The sequence below is a fragment of the Macaca mulatta genome, chromosome X (genome assembly GCF_049350105.2).
Source record: "Macaca mulatta isolate MMU2019108-1 chromosome X, T2T-MMU8v2.0, whole genome shotgun sequence".
Taxonomy (NCBI): domain Eukaryota; kingdom Metazoa; phylum Chordata; class Mammalia; order Primates; family Cercopithecidae; genus Macaca; species Macaca mulatta.
The window spans coordinates 126761093-126784273 of NC_133426.1; the positions used below are offsets into that span (position 1 = coordinate 126761093).

The 23181-nt window shown below is 42.4% G+C and overlaps 1 protein-coding gene across 6 annotated transcripts; it reads left to right on the plus strand.

Moving 5' to 3' along the window:
• The first annotated feature begins 1029 nt into the window (after positions 1–1029).
• ATP1B4 (ATPase Na+/K+ transporting family member beta 4) lies at positions 1030–22345 on the plus strand. 6 transcript variants are annotated; one of them, XR_013413201.1, is made up of 9 exons: positions 1030–1452; positions 5730–5994; positions 9933–10061; positions 10325–10429; positions 14475–14671; positions 15484–15540; positions 17774–17869; positions 18567–19264; positions 20595–22345. XR_013413201.1 is itself a non-coding variant. In XM_015128109.3 (8 exons), exons 1-8 carry the CDS (start codon positions 1390–1392, stop codon positions 18726–18728), a joined length of 1074 nt encoding a protein of 357 aa, XP_014983595.1. In that variant the 5' UTR covers positions 1030–1389; the 3' UTR covers positions 18729–22345. The 6 variants fall into 6 exon arrangements, 2 of the variants coding, with proteins under 2 accessions (XP_014983595.1, XP_077845656.1); XR_013413202.1 differs by having other exon boundaries at positions 20602–22345; XR_013413203.1 differs by having other exon boundaries at positions 1217–1452; positions 5730–5982.
• Positions 22346–23181: the final 836 nt, after the last annotated feature.

Genomic DNA, 23181 nt, shown 5'->3' on the forward strand with positions numbered 1-23181 from the left:
ACACAAAAGACTGGCCTGGAGAAGGTGTAGAAGATAGAGACCAACATCTACTGAGACCAGAGACCAGATTATCCCCTAGAATATATTTTGCTTTTAATAAAATTCAAAAAGAAGAATAAGTTTCTCTTTTTTGTAAGTGGCCTTTTTCTCTTCAGAGAAGGATATGGGAAGAGACACTGTTAAGGAAGAGTTCTGATTAGTAACATTACAGTGAAAGGAATTCTTACTTAAAATTAACTGCAATTGAAACCATTTTCATCAGAATAGCCTTGAATTGGAGTTATGACTAAATCTATCTAAGCTATTGTGCTGTTTTTCTCAGTAATGAATGTGCCCAGAATGTCAGTATCTGCAACATTCTCAGCCACTTGAGTATAATGGGGCTTGATTTGTGAAGGAAGGATCGCAAACTCCATCCAGGCCTTTTAACCACCCAGGCTCCAGTGGGGTGGACTCCAAACAGACCAAAAATGCTATACAATATTCTTAACTGTTTCTTCTAATTTTTCCTTTCTTTGGATCCCATGTTGGTTTCAGGAGTTATATATGTCTGGGAAACTGACACTGCAAAGTTCTGGCTTGTTCCCTGCCCTGATGCTAAGGGATAAATATAGATCTCAACCACTACAGAAATTTGGCCAGGATTTGGAGGGGTGTGTGTATGAGGGGCAGTGACTGATGGGGCCACTCTGACATGTGGGCTAGAAAAAGGCTTCCTTATGTCTAAGACCCTCTTTGGGGCAGTGAAGAATGAAGTAGGAGCCTGGCTTCTAAAATCAGAAAGAATAATCCACATTTTAAGAAGCTCATGGATTGACACAAATAAGAAATATTGTAGGTGGCTTAGAGTGTGTGCGGGGGTAGGGGGAGAGAGCAAAGGGAATCTTTCCTGACATCCTAGATCCTTTTGCATGAGATCAGCCTTATGAAAAAGGCAAGTTATTCTTGGCCGTCTCCCCTCACCCCCAACTCCCACCCACACCCACCCCCTGCATGCACTGATATCCAACTCTCAATTGAGAAGAACATGACTTAAGATTTCCATTGGGCCCATCATATCTCAAGCACTGGAGAAAGACAAGGGGTGGAAAGACACATAAAGGGGGGCAGGGCGGGGGGTGATTTGCTCATCCTCGTGACCCAGAATATCTCCCCCTCCTTGTAATGATGAGCTTGCTTTTCCATAAGGGCTTTCCCTTGATTCAGGGAAGGGGCCAACCAATGAGAGAGGGACATGTTAGATTATTTTGGGGAAGGGCTCATGCCAGGAGGGTTCACTTTTACCAGGCGCCAAGTGTCCCCAGCAACCAGTGTCTCCTGTACCAGCAGAAGCTCCAGAACTCTCACCCGATTGCCTGCCTCTGCTGCGTCTTTGCCCACTGAACAGTCATGAGAAGGCAACTCCGGTCCAGAAGGGCTCCATCCTTTCCTTACAGTTATCGCTACAGACTCGTGAGTGCCGGAGAGCAGAATATTTTGCTGCCCCCCACCGCTTTTTCTAATGGGGTGGGTTGGGGGCTGTGCAGACCTTGGTTTACTGCTGCCTCTCTTTGGGATGGGCATAAACAGCGAAGTTTAGGGAAACCCAGGGTTTCAAAAAGGAGCAGTGACTCCCAGCACCCCCGGGTACCCTAAATTGTTGGATAAAAGGAGGAAACCCCTCTTCCTGTGAAACAAAGATAAGGGAAGGAGAAGATAACAGAGAATAACGGGCTTATAAAATCTTTTCTTGGGAGTATAGAATTTTCACAGACCTTTTGGAGTATAAAAATTTAATTCTAATAGCAAGAAATTTAGCCAAGAGGGAAGGAAAGAGGAAGAGGAAATGAAAGGCACTGCCTACCCAGCTGTCTCAGTACCCTTGGGTGGTAGCTTCTTAGAGTCCAGCTGCTCTCTTTCTAAAGTAGAAATTCCAAACTATAGCTAAAATCATAGAATCCCCAATAGGAGCTGGGAGGAATCCTAGACAATATATCTCCAGAACCCCTCATTATGTAAAGGAGGCTACTGTGGCTCAGAGCACAGGAGTGACTTGCAAGTTAGTGGAGGAGCCAAAGTGAAAATGCAATATCCTCACTTCTAATCTTGTGCTCTTTCCATTGTATTTGCAGTATGCATCTTCCAAACCCCCGATCTGCCACTACCCATTTCCATCCTGATTGCCACGCCACACTGCCCAACATACAGACACATATACATTGTTTTGGTCTCACCGTTTATCTCCAGGGGGTATTACAAATTATTTGATCCAAAAGTTTCTTTGCATTTATTTTGCTATAAGACATTAATGTATGCCACACGCAGTACTTTTTGGGGAGAGGATTTTGAAATGTTCCCCAGAGAGGATTGTGATCTGAGCCCCAGGAGGAAACAAAGTCTAAGCCATTTTTCTTTGGGTATGGCCACTTATGTAACCAGGGAGTTAAGTGAAAACTGTCAACAGCCCGCAGAAGAAAACATACATTATTCTAAGTTCCTATCAACCTACAGAGGGCTTCTCTTAGCTTTTTAGCCACAATTCAAAGAATTATTTAATTTCCCCCAAAGTTTCTTCCAGCTCTCAGAACAGTTACAATCTGCAGGGGTATAAAACTATTTCTTACTTGCCTTCTTTTCTACGTAATCTTGCTAAAATGTTGTGTATAATTTCAGTTATTTGTCAAGTGGCTTGGATTTTAAATGCATCAGGGGATCTTGATCCTTATAATACTTGATCAAATTTAAAAAGAAATTAATGCAATCCTGTGCTAATTTCTCTTTTAAAATTAACCAGCCATTCAAATGTTTATGGTGTATTACTGCTCAATGCAGGGCACAAATTTAAAATTTATCCTTTGGGTCATACTGTTCATTTATATATTTGTTTATATGTTTATATATTTAGATTGCTCAAAATGGAGCCACCCTCTGTTCTTCAGACTCTTCTTTTTTAGGGAAACCTGATGACCCCATCGCACACCCACTACCATACCCCAGCACACTCACACACAGTATCACATGAGGGTAGTGCCACTTTAGGAAAGTGACAAAACAGAATCTTAGGGATAAGCATTCTCATTACCAAAGGATTTTCTATTGGATTTCATTAAATAGTTTCACAAAGATACATTTTACATTTAATTAATGAGGATCTTTTGGGGAAGGTCTCTCTTGCACAGTGTGACCATCTCCTTTACCTGGAAGCAGAGGAGAGGAGAAAAGATTTGAGGTTCCTAAAGCAAAGCTCAGGAACCTCTCACAGCCTCTCGGGTGTGAGAGCTGTAAGGGCAAATTAGCCGTGAGAAGATTAATTCTTCTCAGGAGGGTAAAGCTTTAATGACAAGCCATCTGTAATGGGATTATCATGAGAGCCCATATCTACAAATAAGATCAGGCTGAGGCCTAGACCAGCTGCCTCCTCTGTAGAAGGTTGAAGGCAGGCATCGTAACAAGGAAAGAAAAGAAAATTGTTCAGGAAATGTAAAGGGAATATATATTTCTCCTCAATGAAGTGTTATACTTCAAATTCACTGAGATTCTCGGGTGCAGTAGATTCTCTGGGGACCGTGATTGCTACCCACTGTGATATGCATGACAGCTCAGTTAGGGTGACAATCTCTGTGAAAGCATTCCTGCAGAGTCCTGCATCAGGAATTTTAAGTCAGGCAGGTATCACTGATATTTGGTTAGGACATACTGGGTCAGCTTTACACTATGGAGGGCCATCGAGAGGCTAGAAAATATGGACTCTCCCTCTGGGTGCTCAAAATGTAGTTTGGGAGTTTAAATGTGTACATAGGTTCACACACAAGTGAAAGATATTAAGAACATGCATTAATCCATTCAACATTGAGTGATGGATGAAGTTTATTTTCCTAAGCCTTACACTGTGAGCCTATGTCAGTCAGCCATCCTTGATTATAATAAGCACCTAAAATCTTTTTCTGTGTGTTTTTTTGAGACAATGTTTCACTCTGTCACCCAGGCTGGAGTACAGTGGCATGATCACAGCTCACTGCAGCCTTGACCTCCCAGGCTCAAGCAATCCTCCTGCCTCAGCCTCCTGAGTAGCTAGGACTACAGGTGCATGCCACCATGTCTGGCTAATTTTTTAAATTTTGTAGAGACAGGGTCTTGCTATGTTGCCTAGGCTGTCCTTAAACTCCTGAGTTCAAATGATCCTCCTTTCTTGGCCTCCCAAAATGTTGGGATTATAGGCGTGAGCCCTAAAATCCTTTAGGAACACAGAACCTAAAGCATTGTGTTTCATTAATCTGCTAAGCTACCTCTAGGCACTTGTGCTTAATGTGATAGAGGAGAAATATCATTGTCCAGGATATCAAGAGACACAGGTTCCAAGACTGTCAACTCTATCATGAATTTACTGCATGGCTTTGGCTAGATCCTGTCCCATCTCTGGGCCTCAGATGGATAAGTAAATCTTGAAGGTCCCTGTCGGTTCTGATGTGATATTTTATATAGAGCTGTACATTGGAACAAATTAGAGAGCAATTCAAGAGGGCTTATAATCAAGAGCTAGATAGTGCTGTGCAGACCGAATGCTGAGAGCTGAGCCTTGTCATTCTGTATCACTTTTACTAATTCTGAGCAATCCAATTTGCTGAGCCCTCCTCCCCCCAGCAAAGGCAGCATTTTCAGCCGAGTGCCCTCTAAATGGCCTTTGAGGAATCAGGCAGGGAGGGAGCAGCACAGAGCCCCTGGTCTCTAGTGTTTGACACATCCTACCCCAACAGGTGCACAGCCCCGCAACTCTTCTGACTTGGACAGCAGAGAAGGGAGGGCAGCCTCATTTTCTGCTGCTGCAATAAGCCTTGGCAAACCCCCAAAGAGCAAAGATACAATTCTCCGGCCTGTGGCTGGGAGGTATTTGAAACACCACTTTGGTGAAGTCTAGGTTTCTCTCTCTCCCTCTCTCTTTTTCAGTTTAATTTTCTTAGAATCACTCAGAGAAGATTACAGTTTCAAATCTCAAGTAATGGCTGCAATCAGTCAATCAACAAATATGTGCTGAGTATGTATTACGTGCCCAGCTTTTTGCCTAAGGCATAGAGGGGGGACTAAGGAAGCCTGGGGTTCCAGCTCTCAGATGGTCTTTCCAACCAATTTAAGGTAGGAAGAAATTCAAACTAGGGCAATAATCAGAGAAGCAGTTAATAACTTCCCATCTATTGTTTCTGTTGGGAAGGAAGGCTAAGTTTTGAGGAGGGGTACAGTAGTTGGCCTCTCCTCCTGATGTCCATCCCGGGCTATTTTTAGACACAACTTAAAATGGTGAAGTTGAGCAGCTGAATGTGTACAGGGTGTTAGAATAAAGCTGACTTGGACTGAAAGTTTGCCATCACGGACACAATGTCTAAGACTATTCCACCCTCTTCCTGTGTGAGTTCACCTCTGCTCTGATAGGCCAAGGTTAAGTGGGAGGTCAAGGCCCAGAACACAGTAGTGATATGAACAGTCCTTGGAGAAGAGCCCAAATGCCTGAAGCTGAGAATAAAACTTGCACCTCTATGGAAAGAATACTGAGTCAAAATGGGTCATAGAAAGGATATTTCCTCCAAAAGAACAGAGAGAAAGAAAATCCACCTCTTGTAACAACATGTATGTTTATGGGGAAGTGGGAATTTGAAGCATCTCCAAATATTGAGTCATTTCAATTTATTTTTGGCTGGTGGGATGCACCATTGTACATTTTTTTTCAAAAAGGGTGTTATGTTTTGTCACTGCTCCAGGATGATCCGGATGAAGTGAACCAGAACTACTTAGCAGATGAAGAGGAGGAAGCAGAAGAAGAGGCACGGGTGACAGTGGTGCCCAAGTCAGAGGAGGAGGAAGAAGAGGAGGAGAAAGAAGAGGAGGAAGAGGAGGAAAAGGAGGAGGAAGAGGGTCAGGGTCAGCCAACAGGCAATGCCTGGTGGCAGAAATTGCAGATCATGAACGAATACCTGTGGGATCCAGAGAGAAGGATGTTTCTGGCCCGAACAGGTCAGAGTTGGAGTAAGTCCCAATAGTTCCAGTGCCAAAGTCTGGTGTCCTTTGCTTTTGGTGTGGTGTCCAGGGCTCCTTTACCATACGCTGGATGGGCTTGTCTGTGAACTTCTCTTTGCACTTCATGTAAAGGCATCAATGCCTAGGGAAATGCCTAGACTGTGGACAGATTCCATCAGAACAAACTCCACATGGTTGAACAAACTTGACTGTGTAACTGAAACTCACTGGGCTCAACATCAGTTGCAATGCAGAGAGACAGTGAGAATGAATTGAAAAAGCACATGACTTTTTAAAGTCCCAGTCCTGTCACTTTCTATCCATGTGACCTTGGACTCATCATTTTCCCTCTCTGAGTCTCAGTTTCCTCACCTGCCAAATGAGGAAAACAATCCCTGACTTGCTTCTCTCACAGGATCAGAGTGAGACTCCAATTAGATGTTAAAACTGTAAAGTTGAAAGAACTATGCAGAAGACTTCTTGTAAGATATGAGACTCAAATGCCTGCTAACCTGACCAAGTGTTTTTATGAGGCCTTATCACCTGGTAATGTCAGAGGAGAGCCAGGAGGCGTGTCCCTGGCCCCAGCTTGTGGGTGTCTTCCTCTGCTATGATAGACATGTTTTATCAATGGCAGAATTATCTTCCTTAGCATTTCCTCTTTGCATCATATGCTGCCATCATTTTTACTCCACAACTTCCCCATCACTGCCCTCCTACAGTCTTACCCACCTCTTAAACTATTAATGCTGAGCCTTCTCCTCAGGAGATTTAGCCAGTGGTAAAATTCACACTTGCCACAGTCTCTGCACAGCCCAGAAAAAGAGCAGCTGCTGGTTTGGAACTCAGTCAATCCACAGAAGAAAAAAAATAGAGGATGCCAAGGATGAAGTAACAGTCCCCTAGTGCCAAGGGTCTAGGTTGCTGAAGTTGATGGCCATGTCTTCTAAAGGCCCCTTGGCTAAGAATTCTTTCCCTCATAGTTAATGTTGCTAATTCAGCTCAGTCAAGGTGAAACAGTCAGCTCTGTTTCCTGGAATTAGGAATAGCAGGTGTGGGACTCTCATCTCCCTTCGCCCTTCCCCAATTCCCAGCCCCACCCCTGACCATCCCACAAACTCTCAACTGGAACAAATGTACCATTTAAGGAACATTCCGACATTCTGGAAGCTGCAGACAAATACTGGACACTCACTGGGGCTCCAAGGGTGCACAGCTGTTTCTCCCTTGCCTAAAGAGGACTGGAAAAACAAGCCTTGTGAAATGCAAGTGTGATTCTGGGAGGGGGAGCCTAAACAGCCAGCCATTAGAACTTCACCAGATGAGCTGATCCAAATTGCTTCTGTGAAAGACAATACATAGGCCAATAAGTGGGGATGAGGGAGGAAGGTTCAAGTGCCCAGAGAAGATATGGTAATAGCGACACTGCGTGATAGGCCATAGCCAGACCTCTGAGTAGCAGGTCTAAGTAGAGCCCAGGAATTCTTCTGTTGGGCTACCCTGGGCAAAGGTCAAATGGTAATGTTAATGCTTCAGCCATAGAGCACATGCCTTGCTGTCTTCTTTCCTGAGAACAAGGTGCCTACTTGTGCACTTACTAATGCTGTCCCAACTTGGACATCAACCTGCCCAATATATTTACCAGGCCTATGAATATAATCTGGGCCTTTTCTTTGGTACCTGCACATCCCTATTCTCGGAAACTCTATGTTATTTTACTGGATACCAACAAGAATCATACAAGGTAGTAATATTATTATCCCCATTTTACAGATGCAGAAACTGAGGCTTAGAGAGGGTAAGTAACTTGCCTATAGTCACATAGTTACTAAGTGGCAGTGCTGGGATTTCAAACCCTGGTTGGATGAACACCAGAGTTCATTCTTTTGCCAGAACACTGCCCCATTTCATGAACTCTAACAACGAACAAGGCCCTGATGTGTAGGGCCTCAGGACCTGATAGGGTGTTTTAGTGGGAGAAATGAAGAGTTGGGAGCATGGTTACTCAGTGGTCTGTCCAAGCCTGGGTGGGGGCATTGAGGAAAGAACCCTAGAGTACCTGGAGGAAAGACCCAAGTAATACTTGGACATCCAGGGCAGAAAGTGTCAGAGGGATCAATGGGTTCAGATGGGGACTGTGCTTGGTTTCGCCTGGGGGTGGCTGAGCTAACTATCTCAGTCTGTGATTACCTATCATAAACTCTAGGGCACCAACTCCTGGGTGAGGCTAAGGGGACTTATTGCTAGTGTCATTCTCCTATCTACAACTTCCTGGTCACACATCCTGGGAAAAAAGGAAGATATCTCCAAAGGAATGTACCTGTGTTCCATTGCTTTCCCTTCATCCATGAAACTGAGTCTTTTGATCTCCATGGATGGCTCTAGCTGTTGATCCATTCCCAGGATGGGCATGGGGTAAAGGAATGGAGGCAGAAACACAGGGCAAATCCCATTAGATAGCCAGTGGACAGCAGCCAAGTATCACAGGCACACAGGTGCTGTCGTTTATTCTCCAGGGACTCCAACTGAATCAATGTGTTCATGTTCCAGTTTTGCTTTAGTTCATCTTAATAAAATAAAAAGGGTCAGTTCCATTTCCAGTCAGATTACTATGGGTTTTTTCTCCGTTCCACAATACCTTTTTTGGTTAATTTTATTTGGTTCATGGTTCAATTTAAAAATTAATATTTGGATTCAGTTTGGGGTACAGCAAAGTTAAGTGGTTTGTTCCAGTTTTTGGTTCATAATTCAGTTCAAATCTGTAGGTCCAACATCATGTCATTGCTGTGAACAGAGCCAAACGTTGTTGCCTGAGAGAGCCCCAAGGAGGGCTTGAAAACAGTTTCTCAGCAGCAATCTCAAGCTCATTCACCTCACTCATTGTTGCCTAATCCTGGGACAAACCTAGTCCTAATACAGCCCAAAGAGGGAAAATTCACACAACTATGCTTCTGGTCCTACAGCACTAATAATAATGTTAATAATAACCGATGATGACTGCCACTTATGGTGCATTTAGTATTCGCCAGGCTCTGTGTTATGCTATTTATATGCATTATTCAATGCTAAGAAGTAAGTACCATTATTGTACAGACGAGGAAATTGAGGCCCAGAGAGGTGAACAGCATGCCCAAGATTAAACAGCTTGAAAGTGGTACAGTCAGGATAGGATGTAAGGAAAGACTGAATTTCAGATATTGTTAGGGATATAGATAAGAATCTGAGGTAAGTGCTGTTTTTATCCCCATCTTACCTGTAAGGAATTGGAGGTGCAAGGAAGTTCTATAACTTGCCAAAGTTCACAGGCAAGTGTCAGTGATTAGGTACCGTTTCCTCCTTTTCCCTTCCCCACCCTGTGTTAGTGTTCTTTTTGAAAAGCAGAGCCATTTTATTCATCTTTGATAAAGATGAATAAAATTTGAAATAAGCAGGGCAAAACCTCACTTTGCCTTGACTGGAGGCAAGTCCAGTGGAAATTCATCAAAAGTTTGAATTATAGACTATGTGGAAAGAAATGCTGTTTTCATCACTTGCAAATACCTATAATTATTGGAACCAAGCTGCTAGGACTCTTCAGGGCATCCACTTTAATGAATAGCAAAGAATGATTTGTACTTAGGACATCAACGGTTGCCCAGAGGACTCTCAAGCAATTTGCCCTCTGCAGTACTTTAAACTCCACTCCATTGTATTCTTGTTCATGGCCATCATTTGCTCAGCAAGCCCTTCCATCGGAGATGTTGTAAAGGTAAACTGCAATTAGACCCCTGACACAATCCTCACTGACTCCAAACTGGTGAAATCTGAATAAGCAAGGACATACTGAATCTGGGGAATTTTTTTAAAGAGCCATTTTGTGGTTGGGTTGGTTCTGGTTCATGAGTCCAAGCAGGGAGGAAGGGCTTGTTGGCAAGCACTGACCACTCTCATCTATGATTGCTCTGCAGGCCTGATCTTACTCGTTTACTTCTTCTTCTATGCCTCCTTGGCTGCTGTGATCACCCTCTGCATGTACACACTATTTCTGACCATCAGTCCCTATATACCAACCTTCACGGAGCGGGTAAAACCTCCTGGTGAGTGTGCCCAGATGCCCTGTGTTGTCAGAACTTGCTGGACAGAAATATGCTTGCACAGCATGTTCAGCCTCAATTAACTTTGGCTCTTCCTGGTAATGACTTAGAGATTCAATTATTAGGAGGAAAAGTAAAATGGTACTTGGCAAATTATGGTTCTTTTTATTTTGATTGCTTGGGGGGAAATGGTTTCATGGGAATCAATTAAAAAAAAATTATCCCAAGAATGGGTTAATATATCCAAGACCTGTTTTCATTGCCAGGCGTTATGATCAGACCCTTCGCCCATAGCCTTAACTTCAACTTCAACGTTTCTGAACCCGACACTTGGCAGCATTATGTGATTAGCCTAAATGGCTTTCTCCAGGGTAAGTAAGTTCCTCTGAATAGTGGAAAGTTCTTTTGAAAGGTGGTGGGTGGGAATCCAAATTTCAAAATTCACCTGGCCCAGGAATCCCAGTCTTACTAACCCCAACTTGTCATGGTCTGTCCTTACTTTGCATCCCCCTTAGCACCTGTAGCTACAATCAGAATTGCTCTAGTGTGTGACTGCATGTTGTCTTGAAAGCATACAAGTCAATTTTCCAGCAAGATAAGCTCTTTGAGGCAGAGAACATTTTTCTTTTCTTGAACACGATACAGCACCCAGTTAAGTCCTGAACATATCCAGATGGCTCAATAATGATCATTTATAGAAGATAATTCTGGGGGGAGATAGTGGTGGGAAAAGAAGAATGTTCTCCAGAGCTGGAAGGTTTCTGTCTTCTAAACTTTCTCAAGATAAAAGAAGTCATTTCTTGGAGATGGGCTAACTTGAAGGGAGAGGGCAAGTGTCTTTATTTTATTTTATTTATTTTATTTGAGACGGAGTCTCACACTGTTACCCAGGCTGGAGTGCAGTGGTGCGATCTCTGCTCACTGCAACCTCCACCTCCCAGGTTCAAGCGATTATCCTGCCTCAGCCTCCTGAGTAGCTGGGGCTACATGTGCGTGCCATCACGCCCTGCTATTTTTTTTTATTCTTAGCAGAGACGGGGTTTCACCGTGGTAGCCAGGATGGTCTCGATCTCCTGACCTCATGATCCGCCTGCCTTGGCCTCCCAAAGTGCTGGGATTACAGGCATGATTCGCTGCGCCTAGCCAAGTGTCTTTATTTAACAGCATTCCAGAAAGGAGTTAGAGGAAGAATCTCTGGGTGGCAGTCGCTCCAACATTCTGATCCCAAATATTTTCGAGGTGCCTATCTCTATAGTGTCATCAGATAAATTTTCAGGGGCAAATGAATGGCTTTGTGGGAGACCTTTTCACAAGGTAATATCTGAGGTAGCAGCTTGGTTAAGGTTAACAGAGCACACAGGTTCTTTATGCAGCTATCAAAGAGGAGCTCCAGTGGGGTTTGCATTTCTGCACCTAATCTTTGTGGAGAAAAAACGCCAGTCATTCTGGCTTGGTTGTCCTGGCCTGGTTGAAGTGGGGTTGATCCATTCTAGGGGCAGCTACTATTACAACATGTGCACTGAATTAGGAGAACAATCTCTTGTCACGTGCTAGGAAGTGTTATTTAAATACATAAATTTGGTCATTTAACTTTAACTCTGCATAATAAAGTTGATCGTCCTCATTTTATAAATGAGGAAACTGAGACTCAGAAAGGGGGAGTAACTTGATCAAAGACTCTGGCAGCAGAACCAGTGTTTGAATCCACATTTCATGTTCTTGACACCCTTCGCTGCTGTAAGTGTTATAACGGGACCAACAACATGGGCATCTCCTGGGAGTTTGTTAGAAAGGCAAAATCTCAGACCACATTCTAGAGCTACTGAATCAAAATCTGCATTTTTAAAAAATTCACAGGTGATTTGCAGGAAATTTAAAGTTTGAGAAATGCTGCTTTTCATAATTCTACACTGCTGTCATATGACCAAGAGTTAGAAACTCAGCTTTAGATCAGTAAGGCTCAGTGTTATTTTGGGTAAGTCTGAGTTTCAGATTCCTTACCTGTGAAATGAGGGGAGATGGGATCTGAGTCCATGTAGTTCTATTTTTAGCCACAGAAATGTTTTAGGCATCATGGCCAGCACAGTATCTTCTTTTGTTTCAGAATGCTTGCAAGTGATTGCAAATATATTGCCGGATTCCCTGCTGAGAAAATCCCTCCAAGAAGCTAGTAGACAGAGAAATACCAATTCTGACCTGATGATGATGGAAGCAGGAAATGTTAGGAAAAGCACTAGTTTTTCAGTTTCTAAGAGTAGATAATGTGTCCTGCTAAAAAGAAGCACATCTCTGAAATAGACATCCCAGAGTATCACTTTCACTCCCATGAGGACTGGGATTTTGCAATAAGGGTCATGTCCATGTCACATTATTTTTAATGGAACTACCTCAAGAGAAACAATGAGCACATGACTGCAGCCTCTATTTAGAAAGTTATTTGAGCATAGTTCTTGTTCTAAAAAATTAAAACAAAGCCTTGAATTAAATGTAGCTTTGTCAAAGAAAAAATAAAGGCATAGCCATAATTGGATAGATTTAAAATTCCCAGTTGCCAATTAATAATATCAAACCCAAGTCACAACCTGTGGGTTTGATATTATTAGATGAGAATTCAGCAGTACATTTTGAGTTTTACCTCTGGTAGATCATAGGTGCAAAATCTCCTCTGAAATACTGAGCTACTTTGAACATTAATACATAGGGACTGAGTCTAACAGGACTAACTGGGCTGCATCATTTAGAATCAAACTGGAAATAATGCAGTAATTTCTAAAGCCCAGTTTTATGTATGAAATTTGGCAGCCCAAAGAGTTACCTCATGGCCGGGCGCAGTGGCTCAAGCCTGTAATCCCAGCACTTTGGGAGGCCAAGACGGACAGATCACAAGGTCAGGAGATCGAGACCATCCTGGCTAACACGGTGAAACCCCGTCTCTACTAAAAAAAATACAAAAAACTAGCCGGGCGAGGTCGTGGGCCCCTGTAGTCCCAGCTACTCGGGAGGCTGAGGCAGGAGAATGGCGTGAACCCAGGAGGCGGAGCTTGCAGTGAGCTGAGATCCGGCCACTGCACTCCAGCCTGGGCGACAGAGCGAGACTCCGTCTCAAAAAAAAAAAAAAAAAAAAAAAAAAAAAAAAAAAAAAAAAAGAGTTACCTCACAAATAGCCTCTTTAAGCTTGCTCCCTGATGTATGTATCCTTTGACACATGTTACATTCCATCCAATGTAAAGGACATTAACCCTGAATGTCTCAGGTCTCAGTAGACAAGATCTCATGCCCTCACCATCCCCGTAGAGACCCCATGGTTGTCATTGGTTTCTATCTTTTAACTTATGCTTCTATTTTGCAGTGCTAACTTCCTTCTGTAAAGGATGAAGAGCTGGCTTATTCCCTCCCCTGCCTCCTCCTCTGCCTCTCCTTCCTACTCCACCTCCTTCTCCTCCTCTTCCTCTTCTTCCACTTTCCTTCTGTCTCACAACTCATACTTCTCACTCTCTTACAATCAGGTACCTCTCACTGACTTTAAAGGGAGACATTGTAACTGCCCAGCGGGTTCACCTTGCCCACTGCCTAGACGGAGCTGATTTATCAAGACAGGGGTATTGCAATAGAGAAAGAGTAATTCATGCTCAGCCTGCTGTGCAGGAGACTGGAGTTTTATTATTACCCAAATCAGTCTCCCCAGGACTATTTCTCTATTGCAATCAAATCCATGTACATTGGGTGGGCAGTGCCCCGCCAGTAAAGACAGTACCAGAGTCGGTCCCCAGCCCAAGAGAACTAGGTGGCTGCTTGGGCTGGCCTCTGGATCCATTGCCAGCTGAGGGGGTGGGGGGGAGGGCTACTGAACCATGAGCAGGTAGCCATAAGGGCAATCCCAAAAGACCACCCAAATTTGTAACCGCCCAATGGGTTCACCTTGTTTCCTAAGTGAAGTTAAGGAAATTTAACCCAGCAACTTAGCTTCCTTATATATACACCATACCCTGAATATTTCATTCCCTCTTCCAAAATCTACCAACTATGTGCCTATTTCTCTCCCAGAAGTAGAAGGGACAGCCTTCCAAGTTTACAGTTTATCATATCTGAAAAGAAATGGTGGAAAATAGAGAAAAATTATAAAGTGACTAACATAGGACCCAGAGATGGATATCCAGAAGTTCCATGGGAATGAAAAGCAAGGGAATAGGCAATCAAACTGGGCTGAAGTGACTAGTCAGGAAGACTTCCTAGAGGGATGCCTGCCGATGAAGGCTGTTGGGTACCTGATGCCAGGTCACAGGGAGACTGAGTGGGCTTTCAGAGGCATACGAACAAGCTGGAGAAAGGAAATTTGGGAGGGAGGACTACTGAATGCATGGCCTTCCCCTGTAGCACCTGTCTAACATAACCCGTTGCCACTCACACATGCTTTAGGTTATAATGACAGTCTTCAAGAGGAAATGAATGTAGACTGTCCCCCGGGGCAGTACTTCATCCAAGATGGCAATGAGGATGAGGACAAGAAGGCCTGCCAATTTAAACGCTCCTTCCTAAAGAACTGCTCTGGTCTGGAGGACCCAACTTTTGGATACTCTACTGGACAGCCCTGCATCCTTCTAAAGATGAACCGGGTATATTGGCTTTTGATATCTGGTGGTGATAAGTGAATGAACTAGATAGGAGGGCTCTGGCCACTCCATTTGTCTTGGGCTCTGTCTTCACACACCACAGGTTTGGTCATTTTTACTGACAGCATCAGAAATACAAATAACCAGATAAGCCTATCAGTTTCTTCTCCCCTCCCCCCAGCACTTCCTGTGGCCATTCTTCTCCTTCACTCCCAAACCTGCTGCTTGATGGCCTTTGTCAAGAATGGGGTCCTAGTCAAGTGCAGTGGCTCGAGTTTATAATCCAAGCTACTTGGGAGGCTGAGGAAGGAGGATTGCTTGAGCTTAGGAGTTCAAGTTTAACTTGGACAACATAGTGAGACCTCATCTTTAATTTTTTAAAAAGTATTTTAAATAAGGAATCGAATACTGAGCTGTTTGAAACAGGGGATTGACATGAGGGTGGCATGGGGGACAGTTCTTACATCATAAAAATGCATTTTTCTTCCATCCTGTCATGACTTAGGTGTAGCAGAGCCTTATCAGTCACACCCCTCTTGAAATTAGAAAGTTCTTTACATCTTTAGAGTTGACTTGCTGAAGTTTCCCCTTGTGTGTAAATATCAGGCATAAATACAACACGGAGTAAGTTGAGCTGCTTAGTTCTAAAGATGTTTTGCATTTTTTGCTTTTTGTAACATTTCTGAGAAGGCGAAATAGATGAAGTATATGCCTGAGGAAGGATGATTGGGAGGAGGGTTAGAAAAGCCCCAATTTTTACTGTCAAATATGTTTTGTTAAAAAAAAAAAAAAAAACACTGGTTTTCTTTTGATAGGTTGTAGGCTTTCGTCCTGAGCTTGGAGATCCTGTGAAGGTTTCCTGCAAAGTCCAGGTAAAGAGGCCTTTTGAGTAAGCATTGTTAGCACATCTGTTTCACGCAAAAGGTAGTCCATCCCTTTCAAGGACTTACACATGGATGGTAGGCTAAGGAAAAGGTTAATCTTTTCATAACTACACCTCTCTTTAGTTCCTTCAGGTTTTCCTCTTTCCAGAAAGCATTCAACTCATGTGTGTTTGTGTGTATAGTGTATGTGTGTGTGTGTCAGTCAGTGTGTCATGGTTAATACTTGTGAAAACCAAAGAATGAACCTCAGCTAGGGGCCACAGCGGGGAACAACAGTGTGCCAAGTCATTAATTGAGATTCTGTGTACACTTTTGCTTAGCTCTAATTACTTGTTTCTTTGAACTAAACAAACAGCTTTCATTAGAGTCATTAGTTTCCAGATTTTAAAACTGAATTTCACATTTTGCAGCAATGACCAGTGGTACTGGGTGTTGCAATCACAAATGACTATAAGGGAAGTATAAACAGAACTCGATTAATACGCTAATTAACTGTCCTTCGAGGGACCATTAACTTCTATCTCATCTGTACCAATTAGCTCCCTTGTAGGAAAAAGCCCTTAGATCTTGGGTTTACTTCTTAAACAGGCAGTAGCTTTCTCCTGTTCTGTGACATCAGCTGCACCCCCAGACCTGGATAGTTGTCTTGCAAATACGTGAGACCTGGTAATCCCATTCTCAGTAGGAGAAATACAGTTGAAAACTTCAGTCTTCATGGTGGCAGATCAGAAAACAGCAAAAGGCAGCATTTATTCAGCCAATATCCCACATTCAGCAAGCTTTTATTGATCACTTATTATATATCAGATCCTCTGCTAGGTGTTAGAAGTGTTGAGGTAAGAGTACGGCTCTGTCTCTGAAATCAAGACAATCAAGTATTACAAGTGCTATGAAAAGTGAAGATGAGCTCTGAAAGGTCAGGCAGTCCTTGCCAAATGAACAAGGTAGGAAGCACATTCTGTTGTCATGTATATGTGTAAATATTCACAGTGTGAGGTGAGACTACAAACTATGCGAACTGATTCCCCAGACCTTCACGAAAAATAAATTTCGTTGCTTTTTAGAAGAATGTATTACAAGTAAATCATAAAGACCAACTTAGTCTTAAGCTAGCGTATTAACTGGACAGAGTTCTACTTATTGTTCCCTAATGGAAGCTGTTTGTTTTTCAGCTTACATCAAACCTTGCTGAGAACTGTCCTTTCTAAAATTGTTTTAATGTTTTAATTATTATTTTTAGCTACCTCCTTACATATTTTATGTCCTTTTAAACACATATATTAAGAATTTCTATACATTCTATAATAAACAATACTGGTCAAATCCACACCCAGTTGTGGAAATCAAGCAGGATAAGGTAATGACTAGAATAAATTAAGGAGAGATTAGTTTGTACCAAGAACAATTAAAGTATATTGACAGAAGTAATCACATGACCTTAGTGAGTAATTTACTAGTAGTGATGCACTATTTGTCCTTACTAGCCCCCAGACCTCTGCTGTTTAGGGCAAGCCGAATGTATCGCAGAATGGGCAACCCCCTACCTGACATAATGTGATAAGGGTAGACCTGTTTACTTTAATCATTTGCATACCCAAGCTCTTGTTGCTTACCCCTCTGACCCCACCTACTGTAATTAAGCACTACAGAGAATATGGTCAGAGACATGAGTCTAGGTGAGCCAACTGTAGGCTGTGTGCCTGTGTATCAGGTACCTATGCACTTGATCTGACTTCCAATAGAACCAAGCCTGCAGTGTGCAAATCATGGAGTGGGATTTACTAAATATGTTCTAACATATATCTCCCTCAGCTCCAAAGTCCAAGACTGTGTCCCAGGCTCAGTGTGATTCTTTGGAGAAAGGCTGGAGTTGTCGGGCCTCTTTCCAGAGCAGCATCAGATACTGCAAGCCCTTTGGACTGCTTCTGTCTGGGTCCCCCAGAAGCCAACAGAGAGCCATACTGAGCACCTTTGGCCTCCTCAGTTCAGGCCTTCTATTCAACATTCTTTGAACTGAAAAGACAAGGCATAGTCACTCCCTAAAAATGTTCTTCTAGGGACAGGTCACGGCTGAGCTCTGCCCCATTCTGCTTTCATGGTCTTCCTGGAACAGTTGGTTATGGGTCACACAGTGATTTCACCTGAGGTACAACTCCCTTTAGCTCAGACTCTAACCCACTCTGTGACCCAGCACCCCACATATACCTGCTTTTGCTTACAGAGAGGTGATGAAAATGACATCCGATCCATCAGTTACTACCCAGAGTCGGCTTCTTTTGACCTCCGCTACTACCCTTACTACGGCAAACTGACTCACGTAAGCTGTATCCCCTTTAGTCATTGCTGTCAGAAAGGGCTCAGTGACAAAGGAAGAGCTGGCTGGGATCTATGAAAATTAGGGAGCAGGAGATAGTAGAGGGGTAAATAGCTGCTGGCCATAACCAGGAGCTCCCTCCACCAATTCTTATCACAACCACACTCCTTTCCATATCCGAAAGAATCTCATATATGGCCTAGTTTAACCTTTTAAGTTTACAAATGGGAAAATTGGGGTTCAAAGAGAAAAAGTGACTTGCCCAAGACCATACAGCTAGATAGTGGCAGAGTCAGGAAAGATAAATTACTACCAATGTGCCTAAACCTGCATTAATAATCACGCTTCTGTTTCTCCCATTTGAAGCGCTGGGGTCAGTCCCCAACAAAGGGACTCAATAGACACTAGTTTTGGTTTAATTCATGGTCTGATCTCCAGAAAAATCATATCATGCTGAGTCAGAATTGGTTTTTCCCAGAGGACAATCAGATATTTGACAGTGACTTATCAGAGAAATGTATGATTTTCCCACACTTTCCCAGCGCAAGGAGAGTATGTCAGTTGCTTTGGCCATTTGAGAATTGGCATCATGGGATTTGCTCAGTTCTCTTTGTGAGGGGCATCACCCTGCAGTGATTATCTGATCACTTCCCTCCTACCACCTCCCCACACTTAGAATTTATTGTTCTTCTACCTACAGGTTAACTACACATCCCCCTTGGTGGCAATGCACTTTACAGACGTGGTGAAGAACCAAGCAGTGCCTGTGCAGTGCCAACTGAAGGGCAAAGGCATCATAAATGATGTCATCAATGATCGTTTTGTGGGCAGGGTAATCTTTACCTTGAACATAGAAACCTAAGAACTTCAGGGGACCATTCTTACCAGTTCTGTTTCTGTTTTATCTCATGGTATCTCTGGTAGCACTTGAATTCTTTTTCTTCAGTTAGGACACAGCCAGATGGACATCTAAGACAGCAGATCATCTTTCCTTGCCTATGACATGTGTATAAAATGACATTGTGGAAGCTGTTTGATTTTTTTAAAGGTAGTCTCTCCTGATGACAAACAGAGTTTATTAATTTCCTTTCCCTCCACTTAAAACTAAAACCTGTTCTTGCTGCTGGTAGTCTCCCTGTAGCATAAACACAGTATCTGATAAAATTTACAATAGCCGTGCAATAGCCATCAAGGAGAATTTCTATTATGATTATAAATTCATCATGTTTTCTAAAATTCTGTTGGTTTTAGAGGTCAGATTCCTCCCAACCAGGCTAATAATCTAACATATTTTTTAAAAATCTGCCTAAGCCGGGTATGGTGGCATGCATCTGCAGTCCCACCTATTCGGGAGATTAAGGCAGGAGGATCACTTGAGCCCAAGAGGTCAAGGCTGCAGTGAGCTGCATTGCACTCCAGCCTGGGTGACAGAGTGAGAACCTGTCTCTGAAGAAAATAAAACCTGCCTGCCAAGGTCTTTCCCTGGGAATCACCACTCAGACCAACCTAGACAACCTAGACCATTATACCTAAAGACCTCTATATCCAGAGGTGCTTAGGAAGCTTCTGCCTCCCACAGACAACTAAATGCTTATTCAAAGACTAGGTTATTTTCAACTGGGAAAAAAGCAGTCCTAACAGGATATTGTCCTGGGATAGAGATGAAGACTGTCCCTGTGACTTTTTAAAGAGGTGGGGCTCACTGCAACTGGGGAGAACACTTAGCATATGGATATGATTGGTGTTTGATTCCTTGCTCTCTGGTGTAATCGTCTAAAGGCAAATATTCCTGCAAACAGGTTTTTCTCAGCTTCAGGCAGAGGAGACAACATGGAAGAAGATTCCCACCAGCTAGTTCTTCTTGGGCTATTTGTTTGACTATAACATGGTGTTTTTTGAGACCATCAGGGGTGGTTACATTGACCTTCTGCTACAGCTCTGGAAATTGAAATCAGAGTCTGTCAATGAATACATGACAAGACAGAACGTTCCTGCCAGGCCAGGCAAAAGCCGAGACCCATTAGCAAGTTTAGCATTTACTTTAAAAATGACATGAGGCAGATGCGTATCCAGGATGTGGATCAGCCAGGTCACTTTGTCTTATCTTTGGTCACCTGATCACTCCACCGCTTCTTAACACCTCCACCAGGGGGAGGGCTGGCACAAGAAGAAGGAAAAAAAAAAGCAAGCATCAGGGAATAGTATAGTGTATCAGGGTCCGAAGCAAGTTCAAATGCCACATAGGAGCATCCAAAGTCTGAATCTCCTCTACGATGTTTCCTTTCTCCCAAAACAGGGAACCGGCAGTCTGGTAGTGAAGACAAGCAAGTGGAGAAGTTATAAAATATAGTTTAATGAGAGTTAAAAACTAGTATGTGGAAAGCTATGGGAACATGAGGGAAAATACCTTGAGCTGAGAAAGTAGCAGAGGAAATTTCGCATGCAAAGCCACAGTCATGAAGAGACCATGGTGTGTCTGGGTAACTGTGAGCAGTTTATGTAACTGGAATGAAAAGGGTTCAGAGGAATGGCAGGGAGTGGCAAGAGATTGAGCTAGAGAGGTATTCAGGGACGGAAAGAGGACTTTGAGTTTTATCCAATAGGTGAAAATGAGTAATTAAAGCATTTTAATCAGGGAGGCTCTGTGATCACATTTGGATTTTATTTTATTTTACTTTATTTATTTATTTATTTATTTTTGAGATGGAGTTTCGCTGTTGTCGCCCAGGCTGGAGTGCAGTGGTGCGATCTCGGCTCACTGCAACCTCCACCTCCCGGGTTCAAGTGATTCTCCAGCCTCAGCCTCCTAAGTAGCTGGGATTATAGGCACACACCACCATGCCCAGCTAATTTTTATATTTTTGGTGGAGACAGGGTTTCACCATGTTGGCCAGGCTGGTCTCGAACTCCTGACCTCAAGTGATCTGCCTGCCTCAATCTCCCAAAGTGTTGGGATTATAGACGTGAGCCACCGCACCCAGCTTGTATTTTAGAAAGAGCACTTGGCAACCACTATGTGAAGGGTGATTGGAGAAGGACAAGACTGTGGAATGGGGAATAAGGAAGGAGGAGTTTGGAGAATGACTCCAAAGGTTTGAGCTTGGCTAGAACCGGTAAGATGGTGACATTGTTGATCAAGACTGGGAATACAAGAGAGAAGCAGGTTTGGGGAGATGAATTTTGAACATTTTAGATGTGATTTTCTATTGGTCAGACATTGGTGTGGAGATGTAAACACATGTAGGGTTGGGGAGAAGGAAACATGAGAACGAAAGCAACATTGGGTTAAGGGAACTTGCTTAAGAAATTTTAAGCTATTTAATCTTGGGAATTGAAGCCAGTCATGTAAACATACCACACCAATCTAGTCCCTAACAGTGTTTTTTCTCTTGGCATTGTGGCGGAAAGAATTGCTGTTCCTCTTTGGAATCTCCTTCCCAGACACCTTCAAAGTCTTATTGACAGAGTAGAGGGAGGCCAACCACTACTAATAAGTAATAGAAGATATAGGATCTTCTACAGTAGGTTAATGGGAAATACAAAAACAAACAAACATACAATGAAACTGCCTCCTCTCAACCCATTTTCTTAACAAATTCAATTTTCAAAACTAACCTTTAAAAATAAAAGGAACAAAATGAAAAAGACAACAACTTTTAAACCACTTGAAAATTACCTCAAACAATCAAACTCTCAAGATTCAGTAGTAAAAGATAATAGAACGTTAGATCTGGAAAGGATATTAGAGAGTGTTTAGAAAAAACAACTTGCATTGCATCTGACTCCAGGTCCAGTGCTCTTTCTACTCTGAGCTGCTGCTTACCAGAAAGTACCATCTTCTTAAAAATCAATGAATGATATCCCAAACATTTTGAAACATATGTAAATTTTGAGTTAAAATAGTTAACATTTCACAGGAATTCAACTACTGGTGCTATATTTTATACATAATACATGATCCTGTTAAATGCATTGACTATTAGACAAGGAATTATGAATCATTTGTCAAACAATATTTCTCTTTCAATGGAATCCATTGTGTCCACAATTGCAAAGCAATATTGAAGGGCACTAAGATAGTTTGTGTTGTCAGCTAAGACATGAAAAATATAGCTTTACTATACAGAACTGGATATGATAATATATTCATTAAAGTTATATTTTAACTGTTCAATAAACTTCTAGTAGATTAATTTAAATAGTTCCCCATACTGTGCTGCATCAGGATTTGATTTGTATGCCATCTGTTGCAATGCACTTGGTTTTACTTGCTTGTCAATGAGAAATACTATTTCCAAATGTTTTCATGGTTTTGTCCATGCTGGACTTTGGTTATGATTTTTCACCTTCTATGCCCCTGAAATCATTATCCTAAAGTAACCTTTCTTAGGCACCTATTTTCTGGGGATCAACATGTAAAAAAACATTTATATTGTCTTGAGGAGTTGTCAACAACAATAAATTGAAATAAAAAAGAAATGTACGATTTTCTCTTTCTAGACCATATCACTGATTTTCCCAGAGGAATATTGGGCAGCCATGTGGGTGGAAAACTTGACAATTGACAACCTGTTAGTTAAATATTGTTTTTCTTCTCTCTCCCCTCTTTTTGACTCTTGGGGTTTAGTCATAGGAGGATAAAACTAAAAGTTGTTTCATTTCTGGGCATTTTTTCTTTTGTAGTCTCTGTGCTCTGGTTTCTCATTAGACTGCTTTGTGAGAGCAGCCTTTTTTTTTTTTTTAAATCAAGGTTGAGTCCTGGTATAAACTGTTATGTTTGTTTGTGTAGGAGAGGAGGAACACTAAGAGAAACTTTCAGGGGGAGGGAGGGACAGAATCAAAATTCAAAGAGAAACTTTGAAAATGTTTGATGAAAGTCTGGCTAAATGGCTTTAAGGCACATGTAGCCACAAACTGTCTCCCAGAGCAAATCTCTAATAGCAATTGCAGTTAAAGACATAAATGTTTCCAATCCCTTATTCAACTCAGGGGCTAGGCTGTAGCAGGAAACTTTCCTTCTTTCCTTGGAAGCTGCCTCAGTCTAAAGTCTGCTAGGCAACAGATCCCTGATCCCAACATATTTCTAATTCTTCATTAGAGTCATTTTCTTTACTGCCTCCCTCTTAAAATAGTCATACATAATAAAGTAATTTAACCAAATCATACAGAAGTGTGATTTACACTGTGCTTTTATACAGGCAGAAAATGGAGATTTGGGTATTTATATGCATATGTTGGGAGGAAGGAGAGTGGATACGATGTATGGAGGCAAAGGGCAAGGGAAAATAAATGGAAACACTACTTCACAAAGTTCT